The following is a 23486-nucleotide window of genomic DNA, read 5'->3' as shown; positions in this document are numbered from 1 at the left end:
CGAGTTGTGGTCTGTGCATTGAGGTCTTATAACACGGTTCGCTACGCTATAAATCAATTTGTGATGCGTCGCAACTCAGACCATATTGTAATATTTCCTATAACCAGAGTATAGTATTGTAAAAATTTGATTATTATTCAATTTGAAGATATAGGGGGAGTAAGAGACGCAGAGAGGAAAACTGTAAATGACACCAAACTATAACAGTTTTAGAGACTGCAAATCATGTACTGTTTAAATGGTACAAAATCCAATATGATATGCTATATCAAAGAATTATATAAATAATAAAAAGGCGCATTTACTATAACATTAATTTCAAAATTTGTCAACGGCTGAACTGAATATTAAGATTGAAAGTCAAACGTAAGTCGCAAAGCTATCTCCTTGGCTATAAAATACGATGCGAATTGTATATTATTACTAAAATTTAAGAATTCGGTTTCACTGAACCAAAGTTATATAATATAAGGTATAGAACGTAGAGTTAAGTATTTGAGAAAATTTTTAATATGTACTTTGACTTCAAGTAAGAGTAATAATTAAGAGATACAGAGACATTGTTGCAGACAATATAAACAGATGTTAGGCATTATTAGTACTGCAATCGATTCAAAACTGTATTACAAATTAATGAAATATTCAATAAAGGACGGTTAAATAATATCCGTAAAGAGCAATATCGCTTGAGCCAACGGCTAGGCGTCACCGAATATCCCGTTACAAGTAATTAGGCAGAAAACAGATGTGTTATTCAATTAACAAGAGATAAGAGATCGTTGACCTTTGGTCGGCCTGGGTCCCGTCTGATAATGATTTGGTTGTTGGCGAATGTAGACTGCATAGTGCATTATGCGCTTATGAATGCTACCAGTCAGTGTCTCGAACATGTACGTAGAAACATTTACAAAGTTTTTATTATCAAGAAAACTGTGGTGGGACTGATGACATAAAAGGAATGATGTAAATATAATATAATATAGAAATTTTGGACTCATGCTGAGAAATATGAAATTTTTAAAGGAAAAAGTGAACGATGTAGAACTGATAGTATGTGATACGCCCTACACATTAAAATGCAGTGTCGCCTAGGGGTCGTGATTGAACCCAATATTATGATTGGTACCAAACAAAATAAAAACTATACATATATTTGTTTTAAAAAATACTTTATATGTGCTCTACAAACAATACCACCACCATGGCCACATCCTTAAGCAATAATACCAGTTTATGTCAAACGATATGAAATAAATGTAAGTTAATAACAGTAAAATTCAACGTCACATCGAGTTGTTGATCAAGTGGTTTGATTTCATAGAAAATACTCCGGAGAATGTATCGTGGCAAACTGATAAAAACTTGGCGCCATTGAACCATCGTCCCGTTCATTAGATTTGTACATGGCACAGATCTTCAGCGTTTATATTGAATACGAAGAAGTCAACAAGAAGGGCCTGCCAACAAATAATATGGACAATATAATAATAATTATACAGACACACTTTTTAAACAAATTATCTTGCCCCAAATAAGGCTTTATATAGCCCGTGTTACGGGTTGCAAGACAACGATATATTTAATACAATATACTTACTTAAACATACATAAATACATTCATATAAACATCCATAAAACGGAACATGACTCGGAAACAAACATCCATATTCATCATATAAGTGCTTTCACCTACCGGGATTCGAACCCGGGACCTCTAGCTTAGTAGGTAGGATCGCTAACCAGTCGGCTATACAGGTCGTCATTCGATATGCATCGATTACTCACTCACCGCTGAAGATGCTAGATTTATGGAAAAGGACGACAAACGAACGTACAGGTCACCAGGTGGGAAGTGGTCACCGCCGCCCACACTCTCTTGCAACACCAGGGAGATCAAAGGCACCCTTGCCGGCCTGAACGCAGGTGTACACGCTTTTATTGAACGCTACTCATCCAAAAGCTGAGCTGAGGACGATGGTAAAGTTGGTGGCGTGTGGCGCGAAGGTGGAACTGGCGGCAGGGATCGTGTCAAACAGCTATTTGGAATACTGCTCTTGATAAATGCAGTAAAAGACTATGCAGCGCCAAGTGACCTAACCGATCACAGAGTACTGTATCCTCGACTATTCGAGAAGCTCTGCGTTGCTCGCGGTCATATAGTTCGCTGATATTGTGGACTAGAGATGCGATCAAATCTCCATGTGTGGTCAGACCTGTGCCTAATACAGCGCTAGAACGTGGGCCGGCTTGAATAAGTGTCTCTCTCTATGGGTGACTTGCAGTTTCTTCGAAGCCATTTGGCTTTGCTTTTCAGGTGACCGCGGAATTGGCTGTTTAATATTAAGCCAGCCGTTACATTGAATTTTCATATTATTCCCACAAAGCTGACAAGTAAAACATCATCAAGGTGTATAAGTTCATGAATTAGTCTCAATATCAACCCTCTTATCCTTTTACACAGACGGAAAATACGTGACTTAGTGACTTGATAACATAACAATCTAAACTTACTTATATTGAAACTAGAATCGTGAGTGGGGGAAACCAGGAGCCGCAAGTCGAGCCGAAAAACCGGTCAACAACGAGACTCGGCACACGAAATTTATACTGACATATTATATGTACATATGTTGGGTCCTAAGGCAGTTCCTTGTACAATGCTCAAAAACCGGCTTACCATTGAAAACTTAAAGTTATCATGATCGCCTGGTACTCTGATACATCTTCCAGGAAAACGCTTTTAAACATCAGCCACATACGCAGAAAAGACTCATATTCTTATAAAGATTCGAACATTAGAAAAATGCACGGTCTAAAATACCAATCGAATTGATAACCTCCTCCTTTTTGGAGTTGGTTAATAATGGTGTCTTTACATATTCAGTGAACGACGAACTTGAAGTCGTACCGCTTTTCTTTTCTGTCGTAAAGTGAGGGATAAGGGTTGTGAGAACAGATGCAGTATGGTAGGTGGTAGTATAGTAGGCAGGGTGGGAGCAGTATTCACACATGATGGGACTTTTATATAAAAAAGAAGCCACATAAAAAAAATAGAATCAAAGTTTTTTATACACAATCATAATTGTACTAATGTAAATTATTAAGTAATAAACTTAATAATAAGTAGATGTATTTTGTGTTTTCAAGCTCGCTAAAGCTTGATAAAGTGATCATAATATGTTGTCTGTGGTGTTACGCCGCTTTCTTATGTAAAACAATCATATAAATTAAATATAAAGTTCTGTTTTTTTATGAAAATAAGGGACGTCCTGATCGTCTATCAGGACGTTCAACTGATGGTAATTGATACGCCCAGCCGAAAATTCTGAGCAGCACTACAATTGCGCTCGTCTTCTTGAGACATAAGATGTCAAGTCCCATTAGCCCAGTAATTTCACTAGCTACGGTGCCATTCAGCCCACTACTTCACGGCAGAAATAGGCGCCGTTGTGGTACCCATAATCTAGCCGGCATCCCGTGCAAAGGAGCCTCCCACTGGTAAACTGTCTTTATCTCCATCGCGTGGATGTAATACCAATAATTTGAAACAAAATAGTTCTATTAATTTTATTATACCTAGAACATACAAACTACAATATTGCTTCAACTTGGGACACAGATAATTACAATTTGTCCTCATTTTTAATTACTATTTACAGCACTTTATCTTAATAATTAGTTGTAAACTCAACTTATAGTCTTTAATAGCACTATTAAAGAGATATTATGTTAATAGGTAATAGTTTTATCGAAATAATAATAATATAGCAATTAGCGATTGTTAACGTATCATTAACATGAGTAAAAAAGTTCCAGAGTCCATGATCAGCTAGTGAAGTACCTACAAGGCGAGCCCGCGTACAAAGGTTCAGTACATAACAAAATAATAAAATATGCAATACTTCCCGATATAACCGAACACCTACACACTAAACTCCCAAATTAATTACTCTTCCAAAAACCAAACCAATATCACTTTATTCATTGAGATCAAAGAAATGACACTTACGAATAAATATCAAAAGTATAATACATTTTTCCATTTAATACCACCGCTTCATTAAAGTTGAGCTTGACTGGGAAGAAGTGTCAAGAAACTCGTTACCAATATTTTTATTCAACATTAACAGCTTCGTCGACGAGTAAGTATAATTATTTTTTTTTTTATTATGATTTAGCAACAAAAAATTCATATAACTTCAAATTTTTACTCTTCTACGATCAACACCAATTTTTGTATCGCGGTTTTAATATTATTCCATTCCATCCACAGATGCGTAATAGGGTTGCAATATGGCAATCGAATATAATAATTATTGTAGTACGATAAATTTTATGTACGATCTATTTGGTAGGTCTGAGAATCGGTCTTTTTTTTATACCCCATAAATTTTATTTATTGATTTTTTTAATTACTTTGTATGGCAATACAACGTAGGCTGGGTCAGCTAGTTACTTATAAATATTATTGTAGGAACTTGTACGACAGTAATAATTCCTCTCAGATACATTCGGTTGCCTCAAAGACCAGAGACAATACAATAAATAATTCTAAACGTGGTTCAAGCGACCTTCAAATGTTCATGAAGCCTTGGCCACACTGCTTGCATGATTAATACAGCCCTAATGTTAATATGGACCACACATTGATCAAATACGGTTATTACTCAGGCACTTGAAGGATGTCGTACCATATTTATATAGCATATTGTCATCACGGGCTATATTGAATTTATAATATTAATTTAAATTTCCGCAACTTAAGTTGTTGTATTTTCAAAGTCAAATAAAAACATCCATGTAGTAAAAGGTTCTATAACAATATGTGTTTTTAAAATGGTTTTGTAAAACGAATTTTTTTTATGAAAGTAACAGGACGTTCAGCTAATGGTAATTGATACACCCTGCCCAATACAAAGCAGTCCCGCTAAGGATTCTTAAAAACCCAAAAATTTTGAGCGGCACTACAACTGCGCTCGTCACCTTGAGACATAAGATGTTATGTCTCATTTGGCCAGTCATTTCACTAGCTACGGCGCTCTTCTGACCGATACACAGTAATATTTACACATTACTGCTTCACGGCAGATATAGACGCCGTTCTTATACATAAATAAATATTTTTAAGTATTTTGATAGCTTATTAATAGTCGAACATTACCAAGGGTGGTTAACTGTTTACGACTTGTCAATCTAAATCGGTTACAGTAACAATACATTCGCTTTCCTTTTCTATCTTGCTGGAACTTGAGATTTTCTTCTCTCTTGCAGCTTTCAGCAGCAGCAGCAGCGTCAGTAGATAACAAGTCTGATTCCTGCCGCCGAATTTCACCTTCGCACGACACGCCACAAGTTACGATATCATCCCCACCATCTGGATGTGTAGCGGTCCTCCACAGTGCGGTTTTCAAGGAGCTTTCTTCCTCGCACTTCGAAGCTGTGGAATGGAATGTGGAACTTCCTTGTGCGGTGTTTCCGGGACGATACGACATGGGTACCTTCAAGAAAAGCGCGTACACCTTCCTTAAAGGCCGGCAACGGTCCTGTGATTCCTCTGGTGTTGCAGGAGAGTGTGGGCGGCGGTGATCACTTAACACCAGGTGACCCGTACGCTCGTTTGTCCTCATATTCCATAAAAAAAGTCTATGGTTATTACACACTCTGTCTGACAGTTTAACGTTGGTAGCCCTTCAGGTGTATAAGGTGATTTTGGAGACAATTCCAATCGATCGAATTTCGAGAGAATCCTATCTGAGATAGTCGACGAGCTGAGCTGGCAAAGGACCTTCGATGGACAATCAGTGCAACTACTAACAATAAACAATCTAGTCAAACAAGAGACTATGATTCAATCGATGTGACACGAGCCGATCTATCACAATAGCATTCCAGCAGCCAGCTGCCTGTGCGCTGCTTATGCAATTATTGTTATCGCGTGACATCACCGCGCCTCGTCACTCTAATCTAGTTCCCATCATTGTCACACCTCACCAACTGCCATCTCTACCTACTCACACGCAAAACATTCACAATCGCACCCCGCGCTAAATCGATATCCAATACGAGTGTTGTTTACTTCACACGATAGTCACCAGTGGGAAGCACCTTTGCACAGGATGCCGGCTAGATGATGGGTACCACAACGGCGCCTATTTCTGCCGTCAAGCAGTAATGTGTTTCGATCTGAAGGACGCCGTAGCTGATGAAATTACTGGGCAAATCCTGAGCGGAACTGCATTGTAATCGGTAGGGCGTATCAATTACCATCAGCTGAACGTCCTGCTCGCCTCGTCCCTTATTGTCATAAAAAAGTCTGGTGTATGTATAATAAAACTACAAATCTAGTTACAACCTTGTCCGTTTCAGTTATTTAAAAAGCTGAGTGACAAACATTGTGAAAACTCGAAAAAATGGGTTTCCCAAAAATGAGACGATTCGCTCGATCGTAAAGTACCGAAAGTGAATTCCATACAAATCGTTAGAGTCAATTCCGACATAGGTACACACTACACAAAAATACAAGAAGAAGTAAGAAGAATTTCTTACTTCAATGTGAGATATACAAGCTAATGCTGATGCAAATAAAGAATCGATAATACTGTTGCCATTTTTGCAGCGGGGAAGGCGGCCATTACTCATTTGCCTGTCCCGACCTACTTGGCTGGCTACCTCCAGGTGCTTCAATCCTATCAAACAAGTTATCAAATCTTGGACCTTCACACTTCTCACCACAATACCGACTTGGACGTGGAAGTACGCCGTTGTCAACCTTTCCCATTACTTCCATCCACAATAGCTGTACAAAGTGCTCTCACGTCCATTGTCTACATGACCCAACTATCGCAAAAAAAACAGTTTAATACACCTGATAATCAATGGAGCTCTGCTAGGTTATTCATTATAATTAAATATCACTACTATTATTTGTTAAATAACGTAATGTTCCATAAATAACAAATATAAAATAGGAGAGAACCCCATCGTTAATTATTTATCTTTTACTCTTGACAGATATTTTTCAGGGGATTCACTGGCAACATATCTATCAGAGAATACTTGCTGTATGTTCTATAAACCATACCAAAGCCAAAAATAGTTAGGTAGGTAGGTAGTTTTTAGAATTTTTGACTATAGGTATGTATGTCCGCGCATAACGCAAAACCGCTGCATAAAATGACATATATGCTACATGTTGTCACAGTAGGTGTTTTGGTCGATCTTTGACTATAGTCTGACTAATTACGATCAGCACAATTACAGTAAAAAATCAAGTGCCAATTAAGAATGAGTATTATATTTAATGACACAATTATTATAAACAAGATGACTTTTTATTTCAAGCACATCATAACTCCGCGTAGTTTCGACATATTCTGGTGAAACCAGAACGCCACATACTTTCCAACACGCCCAAATATAGCTATAGGTGGCATTTTATAAAATCAACTACGAAGTTTATAACCATAAAATGCATTCGCAGTGTTAAGAACGCGGCTCGCCTGTACTGTATAATTACTTTAGGTACATCAAAAGACGATGATGAGGCTGACTGTATATTATATAGCCCCCGCCACATAAGAAATCCGTCGCCAGAACGGAATTAATAGATTAAATATGACTTGGCCAAAGCAAGTACTTCTTAACAAAAAAATACAATGAAAAAGACTTGACATAAAAGACAGCATAAGTCAGTTGAGTAGATGTCGAGAAACTAAACATTGCAACAAATACACTATCCTTATATATCTACTAAGGATTTCCTCAGTAAAATACCCAGTTCCACTTTGCACAGCTGTCGAGCTAATCCTCCAGCACCGTTATGTGGATGAAGCTTAAATTGTAATATTTCAATTGGAACTATTTCTGGAATATACTCCAAGAACAACGCGGGGTTCGAGCCTGTAACTGTGAAAGCCATTCGGCCAATAGGCTCGTGATGTTTTTTTATCGAATTAGAAGACAACACACCGCACGCCACAACTTGATAATCAGACCAAATAGGTCATGGACCAACTCGTAACTACTCGCACGAAAGACTCCGTAATATGTGGCCGGAGTCCGGACCGTCGTTCTTATTAGACCGTCTGATAAATATTACATCCCTAAATTTATTGAAAACAGTTTTAAATGTAATAGAACGTCTTATATGACAACTAGCTGTGTACGCGTCTCATATTTATTTTATTTTCTCCGTGCACCGATTTGATATCGGCCGCCTGTGTTGCTCAAAGCTACGCTGAAGGCATTCGTGAAAGTCCGTCCAGTAATTCTAGAGATTGGCGTGTACCAAAAACGGACAGACGGATTGAAACGGACTACAATCCGTTTATCACCAACAATCGGTTTTTAGAAGAAATATACAATGTTCACGTCGACTCATCAGTTTTATTATCTTAGTACCTATATAAAGGTAGATAATATTATTAAGTTTGAAACCACGGAACGGTGGCTGAAATATCATTAAATGAATCTTATCATAACAACGTCAGTCAAGCCATGACAGTCTCAACATTCTCATTTGCTACACTGCGGTCACTAACAGCTAAGGTAGGTGATGATACAGATAAGACTGTAGGTTTAAAGCCCAGAATATAGGTCACATTGTCAAACAAAAACTTTTCCACGATACTAAATACAAACCAACAAAAGGATTATTATACCGCATAATTTTGTTAATTTAGTCCTAAGTATGATACATTGGCCTAGTTGATGAACCAACGTGAGGGTGTCGAATTTGGGTGTCGGTGTTAGCGCGCATCATTAAAATTCATTCTGATAATGTTTCCCTTACACGCCAAAAGAAGTATTTGTTCAAAAATGTGTTTGACTACAGTACGAAGTTACTTCGTATTGATTCTCAAAACTGACAGAGACAGCGCGCTGTTCTAGCAGTTAAAATCATTCGAATAGTCCATTACATTACAATATGAGCCTAGTGCATGATTAACAGTCAGCCGTATGGAGTGTTAATTATGAAATAATTACGGTTTTTCACACTGCATCGTGCCCAAGTACAGTTACATCAGAACATGTCCTGGCCGACCAGATGGCATTTAAGAGCGACCCACTTCGCGAAGGTCCCTCCGCCGTGACCATTTAAGGCACTTCGGTTACGCAAGCCGCTGCAGTCGAGAGAATTATCGTAAATCAGGACAATAATGTCGCCGCAACAAAAATTTTATGTTCAATAAACAAGCATGTGTATTGCCCTCTTGCCAATTGTCCTTTACGCTTTATAAATTAGTGAGCACTTCGCGAACATTGGTTGTTTCAAAACAAAAATGAGGGCGGAGATGGAGGACGGCTATTCTATATTTAACATTAATTTACCAAATAAACAAGCAAAAAACATGTTGGATAATACTGTAGCTGACAGAACTACGAGAAAGAGGCGTGATATACTTGTGTGTGTGTATGCGATCAATGTAAATATATTATAGTTCCAACAATGCAGTTACATCACATTTCATGTGATTAATATGTCAAAGTAATGCAAGCTAAAAGAAAACAATGCAGTTCAGCTTTAAAAACAACTATAAAATCAATGCGGTTTATCGTCAGTTGCGACACAGATCGTGCGCAAGGAAAATCTTAAAAGCGTCAACAATTTAGCTCAGAAAGAAGGTCAGCGGCTGAATTTTTAAGCAACAAACAAGTTTCGAGCTGTACGACCAAAAACGTAAAAGCCTGAATGTGCGCTGATTACGGCCTAAGGCCGTTTACAGTTAATCAATTCTGCTCCATCTGTAATACTTCACAACGCTTAGCCAACGCCTCATGCGGACAACCTGAAATAGTTTGCAAAAGATACAGCTATTTAATACCACTACGAAAGTGCTATTATCGCTTGAACGATTTCGCAAATCTAAACCTGTTGTTTTGTCCTACGTACTAGCAATTGAACATATGGCTGCTAAAACGTTACCATCTACGGAAGAACATATGCGTTCGCGTCGTGCTTACATTGAAGTATTGTGCCATAGACGGCATAACGACGACTTTTTATACGGGACAATAGTGTTATATCTCGACGCCATACTAAAATAATAATGAAACACAGCACAACAAACGTGAAAAGCGTTAGGAATTTTGATTTTTTTTCTAAGTTTGCCTTAGAAAAAATATCACATACAGAATAATTGCATGCACAGTCTCCAAAGCTCCAATTTATTAAGAGAGCTATATTATATAAAAAACAAACGAAAAAAACAATTATAATACCAATTGATTCGGGAAGGTCCAAAGCTAAAGCAATTTAACATTACATCCTTCCTTTTTCTTTTGGCACTATGGTAATGTCATAATTGCAATGCATATTATATGACTTACGTGAATTTTATTTTATTATACAGAGTGTCCCAAAGTTATGGGACATGAAGGGAAAGTACCTTAAATATCGAAGATAGGCTATTTTACTGAAAGAAGACTTTATGTTATTTTTAAAAGTTAGTAATTCTGCATTCAAGGATTTTCTAAAAATTACTTGCCTCGTCTGGGAACCGAACTGACTGAAATGTAAAAAAAAAAACACCTCTACTTTTATAATGCCAATCGAAAGAATGGCCAAAAACTAAATTAGAGTAGTGGTGTTTTTTTTTACATTTAATTTGGTTCGCTAACTTTTAAAAATAACATAAAGTCTTCTTTCAGTAAAATATCCTATCTTCGATATTTAAGGTACTTTCCCTTCACGTCCCATAACTTTGGGACACCCTGTATATACATGCATACATATATATTTCGGGGACGATAAATCGATCTAGCTAGGTTTCAATTAAAAAAATGTAGTTTTATCCGTGTTTTAATGAGAAACAGCTACAATAACATTAGAATGCAAAGGTAAATTTCGCCACTATATACAAGACTATAATAGCTCAGATGGGACATTGGGTGATCCGGAAAAGTGAAGACCACGGTTCGAATCCAGATTATTACTTTTTCAGTCCTATTAGCTTTTTATTTTTGTTCAATTATTTTTTTCTTAAAAATCCGAGCAAGGCTCGGTCATCCGGATATTTTCATTGATACGAGAAACACAAAAAAGCAGTTGGTCTTTGACTACATTGACTTTTATACACAACAAGTTAAAATTAGGTCGAACGAAACTAAATCCCATGATACCATCCTAGAAGTCTTTGTAGGTCTATATGTTCTCTGTCTATATTTTTATCGGTTTATATTTCCAGCAAGCCCTAATTATCCTCGCCGTAGTAGTCGTTATCCGCGTATATGTTAACAATTATATAACACCATCTAGAGTGGTTTGGTCCTAATGTTGTGTCAATATACAACATTATGGCCAATCAAAAATCAATATTAACATATTTTAAAATTAACAGTATAATGAAACCAAACTAATTTAACGTAGGTACTGCTGAGTCCCCTATTACTTTATTGCATGCAATAATATGCAACTTTAAACAATCTTCGGATTCTCGCTTTTCGGCGCATCGAATCTCGCAGCAGATTGGGCATTTTTCACGTTAAAGGTAAACAACTTTGCAAATATCCCCGAGCAATGTTCCAAATTCAAATAACCAACACACGAACACTACAATAAAGTCTCTCATTAACGGCACGTCGGATTCGTTCAATTTATCAACCACAAGCCTTATGTCTCTTTTGTTACGAGTGCAATAAAACGTTTAATTAGACAATAAGAAATGTCAAAGAACGAGTTATGGTTGCCCGTTAATTTGCAAGCGAATTTGGACCCTCGAGGTATTAGATAGGTATTTAAATTTAATGCAAATTGCTCACAATGATGAGGTCAAGAGACGGTTGAGTATGTGCTTTGTTCTCATAATCATCGTCTTTATGATGTTCAATATTTTCAAACACTGGTGATGTTACTTTAAGATTTATGTTCAAGTCCATTGTTTGTATCCTGCTGCTATCAAAGTCTGTGGTAGTTTCTTTCTTCTTTCTTTATATATTCAGGTAGGATACCTCTTACAATTCCAGTGTAAACAAAATCGTAACAAAAATAGAATTTATACATCGTAAGATAACTTCAATATATAATCCACGGTCCGCTGATTTGTTTTCTCTGACGATGTTGATATACCTACAACCAAATTATCAAGAATCGTTATCAATCATAATATTCGTGTTATCGTCGGTAACTACGCCCTCTGTGGCAGATTTAGCTGGCCACTAAGTTGATTTGAATTGATGCGAAATGTGTTAAGGCCGTGAAGGATTTTATTGAAATGAAACAAAGGAACGCCTTTAACATATCATAACTACTACATTTGTACATTGTATAACTAACTGAACAGTCACGTGATTAACATTCGTATATTATGTATTGAAATCACATTCAAATTGCAGTGTTTAGAAGTTCATTTCCATCATATTTTCACACTCTTACCTTTAGGTAGGTCTGTGAATGGCATTAAATTAATATTTTCGTCCTACTTTCATATTATGTTGCACCTAGCCCCCTTATTCATAATGGTCCACTAACTTAAAACAGCCGCTAAAGAGTGTTTTTTCTCATTCTGACTTAGGTCCAATAGAAGAAGACAGAGTGAGAATTAGCAATGCTTTAAGTTAGCAGACTATTATGAATAAGGGGTTAAATGTTTAGCAGATTTCACAGTGTACAGCATAACCAATAATATTACTCTTTTATTTATGGAATATGATTACAGACAAGTCCCCGGATCTGATCATTGACGACCCCAGGCGGCTGACCAGTGGTACGGCGCTTCTTCCTTGAGAAACATAGTTCTTGAGAAGTGTGTTCCACAGTTTGCTTTGTGAAATTTCTTCTTTAAGAATCGTGCTGTGATGATGACAGATTAATAGCAGCTAGATCGTTATGAAATAATAATATCGAATCCTATCGGGGTAGAGGAAAGACAAAAATAAAAATCGCGATCTTCAACGGAATCTTACAAATTACAAACTGGCGGATGAAACTCAAAGATTTCCGCAGTAATCTCCCAAACAACAATCCAATCAATGTAAAACTGAATTACATCACTGCTCCCAAAATATATATCTGGACTGATTCGTGTACAGTGTACACAGCGCACTCGTTACATTCAACAAAAATATATCGAAGGTGATGTAATGTTTAAAAATATTCAAACAAGTCGATTAATAACAAATTATCATTATATTCTGTGTTTTACTGCCTCTATGCTACTTGTGAGTCATGTACCAACCAACGATTACATATTTTAACGTATAATGTTAACGTTTGTTTACGTATGCAAGAATGATATTGATAAGTGTTAACTTTCAAATATGTACACTATCTATTTCTAAAAAAAATCCATTGGAAATAAATTTACATTTAAATTAAACATAAAATGTACTACATACTATACTTAAATATAATATAGTACATACTTAATGTAATAGAAAATGTACTTTTCAATTTTTAATAACCTTGTTCTAAAGCAAAAAAAAAATTAGTAATTGTTACGTGGAACAATGAAAAGAGTATGTTCGTCTCATAACAAATCTAATAAGCCGAAGACCTGTAGGGAACATGGTTATATTGAGGAGTGCCGATGCCCACCTTCCGGCTTCATCACCAGAACCGTTAAACGGTACCTTCGGTTAGTTGCTTTAGACAGTCTCGTTGCTTAACAGTCTCATCACCATTCGTGAAATACTTGACTTTAAAAAGTTGCGATGGTCATTATTAGTCTTCAGATCCAACTTCACCAAGTGATAATTACTGTACTCAGCTATACTTATAAATGCTCGTTTTGTTATTTAAAAAAACCCAAAACGTTTAAAGTATGGCAAAAAAAATTGAGGAAATTTTCTATGTTAACCAATTTCATTCGGGAATGTTTTATGGAACGTTGCATATTTATATAAAATGTAAATGAAACTCAACCTTAAATTTAATAAGTCAAAATACATAATATGTGTAAAGAACAAAATGCAGTAAGATTACGCTCAAACTTATGTATTATAAAATCACAACAGATTCCCCCCTCCAATAGGAATACACCACATCCCACAATAGCAAATACACAAATACCCTCTAAAACAATTGCAAGCACATCTCAGAGAAATCCTTCATTTCCCCCTCTCACATACATCTTGTTAGACTTAGTCGGAGCACGCTGCCAACAATTTATCCGCGTCTGAAACTTTCATTTGACCCCGTCTACGCCCTGTCTACCCCCGGCTTGGCGGTCTCGACCCCCACCCGCCCGCCGAGGGAGCACCCACCACTGCAGGGATCTGACGCACCAGCAACTCCGTTAGATTTAAATGACGGCAATTCTAAACGCCAAAGACAAACGTGTTAAGTCAACCTTGTAGTAATAGTTTTTTTTTTCATTATAAGAAGAAATTCTTTATAAGTTTTATTACGAGTAAAGCAATAATACGAAGTAAATAAAAATGTATTCATGACATACACACGATACATAAAAAATAGACAATTCTGGATATCTAGGGGATATCTTTACCACGACGACGACACATGGACAGCAGCCGTGAACAGCAAAATACCATTGGTATAAGAATAAATTGACCGATGGTGTTGCCGATGTCCAGGAGCGCTTGCCTCACAATCGTTCTATTACGTTGCCTCCTCTTAGAAAAAAAAACAATTGAAGACTACTAGAAAAATTACTGGAAGAATGAAAATCATTTGTCTTGTCAGATGAGAGCAATAGGGATGCCGCTCGTAATTTTATGTTCAATCAAGAATTTTGCGCGGTACTGAATTATAATGTAGTGTCAGTGATGAAATCATGGTTACTCGCCAGAGATATTGTGATAATAGTCAGTAATACTAGACATATAAAGTAATCCATTACACAGATAAGGTGGGAGCGTGACGTTGTTTGGAAAACGTACGTGATGTTACCCGATCTAAGAATTCGATAGGCGCGTTATCATCGAATCAGCAATACGGCTATCGCGAGTACTTCTCGACACCTTTGACAGAGTCACGCGTAGACAGCGCGCTCTTACCACGAAATAGTTTAATACCTACTATCACTGATTGTGTACAATTACAGGAATGTGATATGGCGGTAGTTTTCTCTTATATCGTTTCGTTTTCTTCTTCTCAAATGACCCTAAGAACTTCATCCCCAAGGGGTAGGCAGGACGCCCATAGTTCACCGGCGGCTATATTTCTGGGTCTGATGAAATCTGTTGTTGTAATTGTTACTATACATTTGCTCAGAGTCGTATGTTCGATTTCAACATGGTTGATAGCATAGACTGACAATATACTAGCATACAAACGAACAGAGCGTGCAAGAGAGAATGACATATCTAACGGAGTTACAAAATGAGTTACAACAAGATATAATGGGAAAACGAATGAATTGTTGCTGTAACCAAATTTGATTGACATGTCGTAAACAGTACGCCATGCTTGGCACTATTAGTATTTGAGATATAAGCCGCTTATTATCAGCACACATGGATAGATCAAAATTGGTCACACATAATTATTGGGTTGTCAGGTCGTCTAGTTCTTGATAGCACCTAATAATTTATTAAATCGCGGGCATGGCATTAACTTAATTTTGAAGTTATGAATGATGGTGGAATTAAGTTGGGTGATGAAGGGAGAAGCAGCGATGATCACCAATCAAATAAGACTCCCAGTGTGGAATTTGCTCAATCTAAAGCTTTGCTAAATCTATGTACGGATACCACATAATCCTACGGAGACTGTAGTACCTATCTATGTATCACTAGAGGCTGCCACTTGGTACAGAGATAGGCATTCTATTTTAATCGACCCACGCGAACCACTTAGCCACCGATTAACTAGCAGGAATTTGCGATTATACTATCTCAATATAATACAGAGATAAGGTTTCCATAATGATAGAAAGACGTAGTATTTTGACAAGAGAACGATAGTCTACATTCTGACTGTTTGTGGGTGTCACATTTAACAAACTGTGGATGACAGCTTATTAACTATTTGATGGACAGCCAAGCCATTAACGAGTAATAATTATCTATATATACAAATAAAAATATTAGTTAGGAAACGATTTTTTTAAATATCGATTTAGCGATTAATAGTTGAAGGTTAAACCCTGACTATTGAGCTAGAGGTCTCGGGTTCGAATCCCGGTGTGCTGTCTCAGGTAGACTAGTCTCGTGCCAGAGTTTGCCGAGTTAACATGTCCTGAGGATGCCTCTTGAGAGAGGCGAAACACCTGTCGAGTTGATTAAAGACAAAACATAGCGGAATTTACACTCAATAAAAACACAACATTTGTATAGGTAATTATGAATTTCCGCAAAATGACGTCTTTATTAGTTATATCTATATGTATACAGGATGTCTCAAAGTTATGGGACATGAAGGGAAAGTACCTTAAATATAAGATAGGCTATTTTACTGAAAGAAGACTTTATGTTATTTTTAAAAGTTAATACATACTTCTGCATTCAAAGATTTAGAAGTTTTAGTAAAATAGCCTATCTTCGATATTTAAGGTACTTTCCCTTCATGTCCCATAACTTTGGGACATCCTGTATATAAAAATTAATTGCTGTTCGTTAGTCTCGCTAAAACTCGAGAACGGCTGGACCGATTTGGCTAATTTTGGTCTTGAATTATTTGTGGAAGTCCAGAGAAGGTTAAAAAAGGTGAATAAATAGGAAAATGCTGCTAAATTAAATAAAAACAACAAGTTTGTTTTTCCTTTGATGTGTCCATACATAATTTCTATTAGAGAATTTAATGACGCACGGTTTGACAGTTCTGCTGTGAAACAATTTCATTACAACAGCAGGGTGCATATTTTACGAAGTAATTTTTGATGTTATGATATATTATTGACAAATTCATATAAAAACAATTACTTTTTTTATTATATAAAGAACAACATCTGTCGGGTCAGCTAGTAATTAATAAATATTTGAGAATCCTGTCAAATGAAATGGATAATCGCCTTTTACTTCACGAGCTACAACATAATTGTACCAGGCAAATAGAAACGCTTGAAGATCAAGAAGTTTCATTGAGATCTTTCCGTACTTATTGCTTACGTGCTGGCGTCACACAGAACCTTGAGAAATTAAAACATCCTACTGCGATGTGTTGTAACTCCGATGTGATTAAAGGCGATATAAACGCTACATTTACGAGCGCGGATACAAGTCGCATTACGGGCGCATTTACGAGCAAATGATAGACTACTGTAGCCAAGTTGCATAATTTTCAGCTCATTCAAGCTTCTGATATGTAGCGGACCAATAATGATGCTCTCAAAATGAGTACAGTAAATATTGCAAGGTCGTAAGTATATGAATATTTATTTAATTTATGAGAAGAAGAGACAAGAAGAGCAAGACAATTACAATACATTGCCGCTCAGCATTCTTGAGTGAACCCAAAATTTTGAGCAGCATCACAATTGCGACTTTTCGAGATGTTATGTCTCATTATTCCAAGGGATTTTATTAGATACTGTTTAACTGTCAAACAGAAACACAATATTATTTGCACATTGATATTACTAAGGCGCCGTCGAGATACCCAACTAGCCATGCAAAGAAACCTCTTATTGGTAAATATATTATTGCCTCAAATTTATTGATGCAAATGACACAATAGTGAAACAAGTTTGGGTCCAGAGACAGAAGGTGATTTCCGCCGCTCTTCCTGCAGCAACAGACGGTATATTTACTTTCTGCCGGAATTAAGGAAGTTGTACATACTATGCTATTATTATATGTAAATCATTATTACAAATAGTTACATATATTACATATAGTTAATATCGTACCGCGATGAGGTGATATTTCAACAGTTTTTTATATTAAAGAAATTACAGCCAACAGCAACATTATTGCAAAAATTGCAGATAAAAGCAAAGAGATCCCAAGTGAAACCGTACGCAAGTACTAGGGCACCAGAACATGAGTGGAGACTGGAGGTTGATCGCGACGCATACATCTGCGTGGGCCGCGCTCTCCCCCGGCCGCGGCGTCGGCGTGAGGGTCGACGACCGCCGCGGCGGCCCGATCCGACCGACCGGCGCGCCTCACCTTGACATTCATCTCGAGCACGCTTTGACCAATGCTCAACTCGAAACAGACCGAATAAATCAAAACTCACATCTTTAACCATACTCCATTACACAAAATAATACAATAAATCATGGTTTATGGTGTTTCAATGTAGCAAACACTTTCAAATGACTTTACCAATCTGTACTTCAAAGGTTTTGAGAAATGTAAAAAAACAATATTGAATACTCCCAAATGTACCTACTTAGAGTCCTTTATCCTATAAATATATAAATAATACTTTTTCAGTAATTTTTTATATAATTATAATTATTGAAAACAAATTGGATCAGTGAAATGTCGTGGTTCTACAATGGAGGGAGAACCTACCATCCATGATTAGTGGTAGCTTGATATAGTTAAGCATAATTATGTTGTTGCTTAGAATCTAGAGTTTTCTCAATAAATTTGAGAGGCAATAAATACATTTTAAAATGTATCACTTACTTATCAGGTAAACATCTTGCGCTTTTCATCATAAAAAAGTGGGCCCACCAGTGTTTACTACTGTGAAAAATTACAACCAAGCTAAATACTACAAATATTCTCAAGTATGTTCACCTATGCTTCACAATTTCTTAATTGCATGGTGACGGTATAATTTAGTAATTTTTTTCTAATAATTTTATCTGGGATTGGTTTTTTGAGGAGTTAATATTAATATATAACATTCCAATTATATTATGTCATTATAACATTGATCATTCTTTGATATCAAGGTGTAATATGTCTGCTCCTGTAATATGTTTTATCTAATTTTCCTAATTAACAAGTAAGTTCTAATGCAATCCACATAACCATTGTCGGCATTATTGTGCCATTCTCACTCTCTCAGTGATTCACTATCATGAAGCTTTGATTGGAATAACAAGCCATTAGGAAAACTATACCTTATTACAGTTTCTGGCTTTCCAACCAGCTTTTATAGTCTTTTTATTACATAATTAATTGAGAAGCCTTATTATTATATATAGTAAATTATTGATAATTACATAATAAATTATTATCTATATAATATATAAAAATGAATTGCTTTTTGTTAGTCTCGCTAAAACTCGAGAACGGCTGGACCGATTTGGCTAATTTTGGTCTTGAATTATTTGTGGAAGTCCAGAGAAGGTTTAAAAGGTGAATAAATATGAAAATATTCGGAATTTTAAAAAAAAACAACAATTTTGTTTTTCCTTTTGTGTCCCCTTCGTTCAGAAATCAAATTGAAACAATAGTTTAAAACGAATAACTAATTAGAATCTTTGTATCTGTCTAACTTTCTCAGGAGATACTAAAAAAACTTAATTTTAGCTACCCATAGTTGATAGATTAACTACAGTTGCTGATGATACTATGATGGCAATACAGAATTTGCTGGGTCAGCTAGATATTAATTTTTTTTTCGTTGGAACAAATAATTAATTTTTATTGGGAAATGGCAATATAAAATTCATGAAGGGATTACCAAGTTGTTGTAGAAGATATTAATGTAGCCAGCTCTTTATATTAGTGGGGTTGACCCCACATGTCATTGTCATGTTGACATGACAAGCGGCTCACCAGGTAGAAAGTGAAAACTATCCACAGCATGTCTCTAAGTACCTTAGATGTATCGTTTGGGGGAGCTGGAAGATGGTTGTATAATGTGGTAAAACAAACATTTCTTTATGTTGGTTGTTAACAAATGGTTGTGGAATATAAGACTTGATGCAGGCAAGTTTTAGGTCATATTTAAATGTTAGATCAAATTCTGTATTTAACAGAAACTAATATATTTCTTTTACACACAGGTGTAAAATTTATATTTGCTTTGTAAATTCAGACTGAAAGTGGCTCAAATGATCATTGAATATTATGTACTTAATATTAAAAGTAATATGATAACAATCATAGTAAACATTTTAAATATTGAGATTATTTAAACATAAAATAATAACTATATTACATAAAATCATGTTTTAAGGAGAAACTAACAAAAGACAATGGATGCCATACCAGTGACTAAGCAACTGATAAGACTGTGTTACTTCTACATATGGCTGTAAACAGACATAACTATTGTGTGATATTAGCATTTTAGCATTAAATATAAATTATTCAATACTTAGTACAAAACATGTAATTAAAACAGTATGTAGTAATTACTCAAGGTAAAAATATCCATAAAAAAAGACACTAGCAACGTACATCAAATATTTGTATACAGTGGGAATCACTTTAAAACTTTTTTAACTTATGTAAGTTTAACATTGAGTATTTTTGTTGCATCACTTCACATATTATATTGTAATAAAAATTTCTAAATATTGTAAGCATAATTTTTTGACTTAATTAAATAATCCTGATTTGATTTAACTTATTTGTGTTGTTTTTATAATACTATTAGGGCTATATTTCACAGGACATGTGTGACCTACCAAACTAGACACCACATATAGTCATGACGAGTCCAAGCTGGTCAGACCACCAACTTGGTTGAAGAACCAAACAGTCACCAGGTGAGTGTACTACTCTTTATAGAGCTGTACACATTTTGTTGAAAGCATTGGTTGGGTGCGCCACTGTGGTGATCCAGTGAAATATTGCCCTTAGATAATATTGTTGACTTAATGAGTACAGAACTTGTCATAGACAAACATATGAAAGTTATATTCCAAACTTAAATTTTGTATTATTACCCACAATAAAGTCTTCAGCAAGTGTGGTGCTTCACCAACAACCTAAATTTTGTCATATAGGTATAGGCATGTAAAAGGCTTAAACTTATAATAATCAAATGGTAATATATGTAAAGCAATCAATTTCAATAAATTTATTTTAATTATAGTGAGATGAACCTGTTTGTATCCCTCATATCACAGTGCTAGTGCTGGCTGGATCCGTCATGTGGCATAGCAAGCAACACAAATAAATTATGAAAAAATAACATAATAAAATGATTTTTCAATAAGTACTAATTATGGCTAATTAGTTGGGATAGTCAGCGTCATTACCAGCTATCCCAAATGTTCCTATTAAATTACTAAATTCTGTGAAATTGATTAAGAGACTAATGTCCAAACATTCACCGGTAATGCCCATGTTAAGCACACCTCTCATAGTTCTGTACAAGTTATCTAGGAAAGATGTGTGCTTACATTAACAGTAATATCTACCAACCAGTCATAGTAATATTATCCACACAATATGAAACATAAGTATACAGTATTTTACATATAATAGGCAGTTAAGCCAAGTAGAGTTAAGCAATGTATGATGACCTCACTGAAATGATTCATACCTAAAACACTTGGAGACCAAGTAACTATTTGGAAACAGTAAACACTCATTAGTAGTTATGTACACACCCATTTAAAAATGTCATTTGCATGTTTTTAAATGGATGTAGTTAAGCAGAAAGGACACAAAATACACATAGGCACTTTTGCGTAATAGGTATTTGAAGTTTCAGCAGTTCAGTGTACATTTTTAAGAATAGGGTTTTGATATGACAGATTCAACATTCAAGACTGTGATGACATACTTAACTCTATTTTGACCAAAGTGTGATTTGGGTCCCATCTGCTTAACTATGTCCTAATAATGGAATAGGTACTTAGTGAAGTAAGTGATTCAGAACAATAAAGTTATACTGAGTTATGCAACACTAAAATATAATGATAATTAGCTCAAAGACACACCATCTCTTAATACATCATAAGGGAAGTTTTCCTGATACCTAAATTATTTGTTCTCCAGGCTCCACAAAGCTTTGATATCCAACAGTCAAATAACAACATACAAAGGACATGTGACAGCCACTACATTAGTTCACAAATATCATATATTACTCTAATTATTCTGGATACCAATTAGTAAAAGATTATTATACATATTAAATAAGAATTTGTTTTTGTGGTATTGCAGCTTAGTTACTGATAATTTTCAGATGATTCTTGAATTTAAATTTATATTCATAAAAATAGGTTTAAGTAACAAAACTCACTCAAGAGATTGTGTTATGAATTGTGATGAATGTATTTAAAACTTAACAAATTCCATTGTGAATCATCATGATGCAGTATCTTATAGTTGTAATGACTGCCTTATTATATTGAAAATTATTAGAAAATATAACAGTAGCTCAAATAATGTGTCTGTAATGGTAATATCTTTTAAAAAATTCCTTTGAATTTTAATATTATTCACCCTAGTAAAATGTAGAATGTAGATAAGATTAATTATGTACATTTAACATACAATTGATATCGATTACAAAAATATTGTACTTACATAAATTAGCCCGGAGTAGTATCTGTCCTTGATGTTATGGAGCACGGAAGCCTCGTTCAGACAGGTCAGCTCCGCCATATCCTCCACCTTATCGAACTTGGGCGGGTTCATCTTCTGGATATCATCGATGGGCACCAGAATCCGCTTTCCGGATTCGGCAATCTCCACTTCCACCTCATCTCCTCGCTCGCCTTTGATCCCGGCGGCGACAAAACCTTGGGTCTCATGAGGCACCCACACCAATCGCTTCTGCGTCCACTCCGCCTGCGTTGCCGGGTCATTGAAGCTGTTCCGATCTACCGATAGATACCGGAGCTCCGGGTCGTTTCTGTCCATATCCACCATCGCGCCGAATCACGCCGCGCGACCCTTACGATAATGTAACACCGACACTAGATACCACATTAAACGGTCGCAAAGACCGGCACTACACACAACACGTTGGAGAAACCCGCGGTCGTTACTCGTAAGTCGTGTATCTCAAAAGCACGACACGTATAAAATGACGACTGCCAGTGCCGTCTGCAAATGACACGAGTGACGGCGACGGCATGAACGGTTGACGGGGAGGGATGAACCGGTCGACGCCCGAATTTGTAACAAATAACAATATTATTAATTTTTATCCCAAATCTAGACGGGACAAGTAATTGCGTAATGAGAAGTTTAAAGTAAAGTGACTACATTAATTGGCATGCAGTAGAAATTAGATTATATTCTCTAGAATAAGTTATGAAACGCATAGTCCTAACTGTAACAGATATCAGTTATGTTTTAGAACAAATTTTAAGAAACACAGTTTTGACTTTTGACCCATGCCGCCATGCGTCAAATTTGATTGATTGTTTTTTTTTAAATGGAAACCACAGATTACAGAATATATAAATAAATTTTGTAAGAAAAGTGAAAATCAACGTTCTTAGCTTAGATTGTGAATCTTATAGACAATTTACAATCAAAGCCGCGATACAATAATAATATCGTTGAATATAGTATAATCCGGCTAAGTTGAAAGCACTAAGTTGAAAGCAAACAGTTAACGTAAACGTAGTGGAATTCCGCTATCTCCGTTTTTTTTGTCAATAACTTCACGGTGCATACAATCGAGTAAATCACTTTTCTCTTAGGCTGGTATTTAGTTACAGATTCAGTGGCTCTATTGTCCCAATAACGAAATTCTTAGTCCTTACTAA

The 23486-nt window shown here is 35.9% G+C and overlaps 1 protein-coding gene across 2 annotated transcripts in view; it reads right to left on the bottom strand.

Moving 5' to 3' along the window:
• Positions 1 to 23056, bottom strand: part of LOC126969618 (myosin heavy chain, non-muscle) — a 72735-nt gene extending 49679 nt beyond the window's left edge. For both annotated transcript variants that reach the window (XM_050815164.1, XM_050815165.1), the window contains exon 1: positions 22294 to 23056. In XM_050815164.1, coding sequence (XP_050671121.1) covers positions 22294 to 22638 — 345 coding nt within the window. In that variant the 5' untranslated portion in view covers positions 22639 to 23056. The remainder of the gene's footprint in view (positions 1 to 22293) is intronic.
• Between the last annotated feature and the right edge of the window lie 430 nt (positions 23057 to 23486).

This window comes from Leptidea sinapis, chromosome 18 (assembly GCF_905404315.1).
Source record: "Leptidea sinapis chromosome 18, ilLepSina1.1, whole genome shotgun sequence".
Classification (NCBI taxonomy): Eukaryota; Metazoa; Arthropoda; class Insecta; order Lepidoptera; family Pieridae; genus Leptidea; species Leptidea sinapis.
This window is presented reverse-complemented; position numbering and strand designations above follow the sequence as displayed.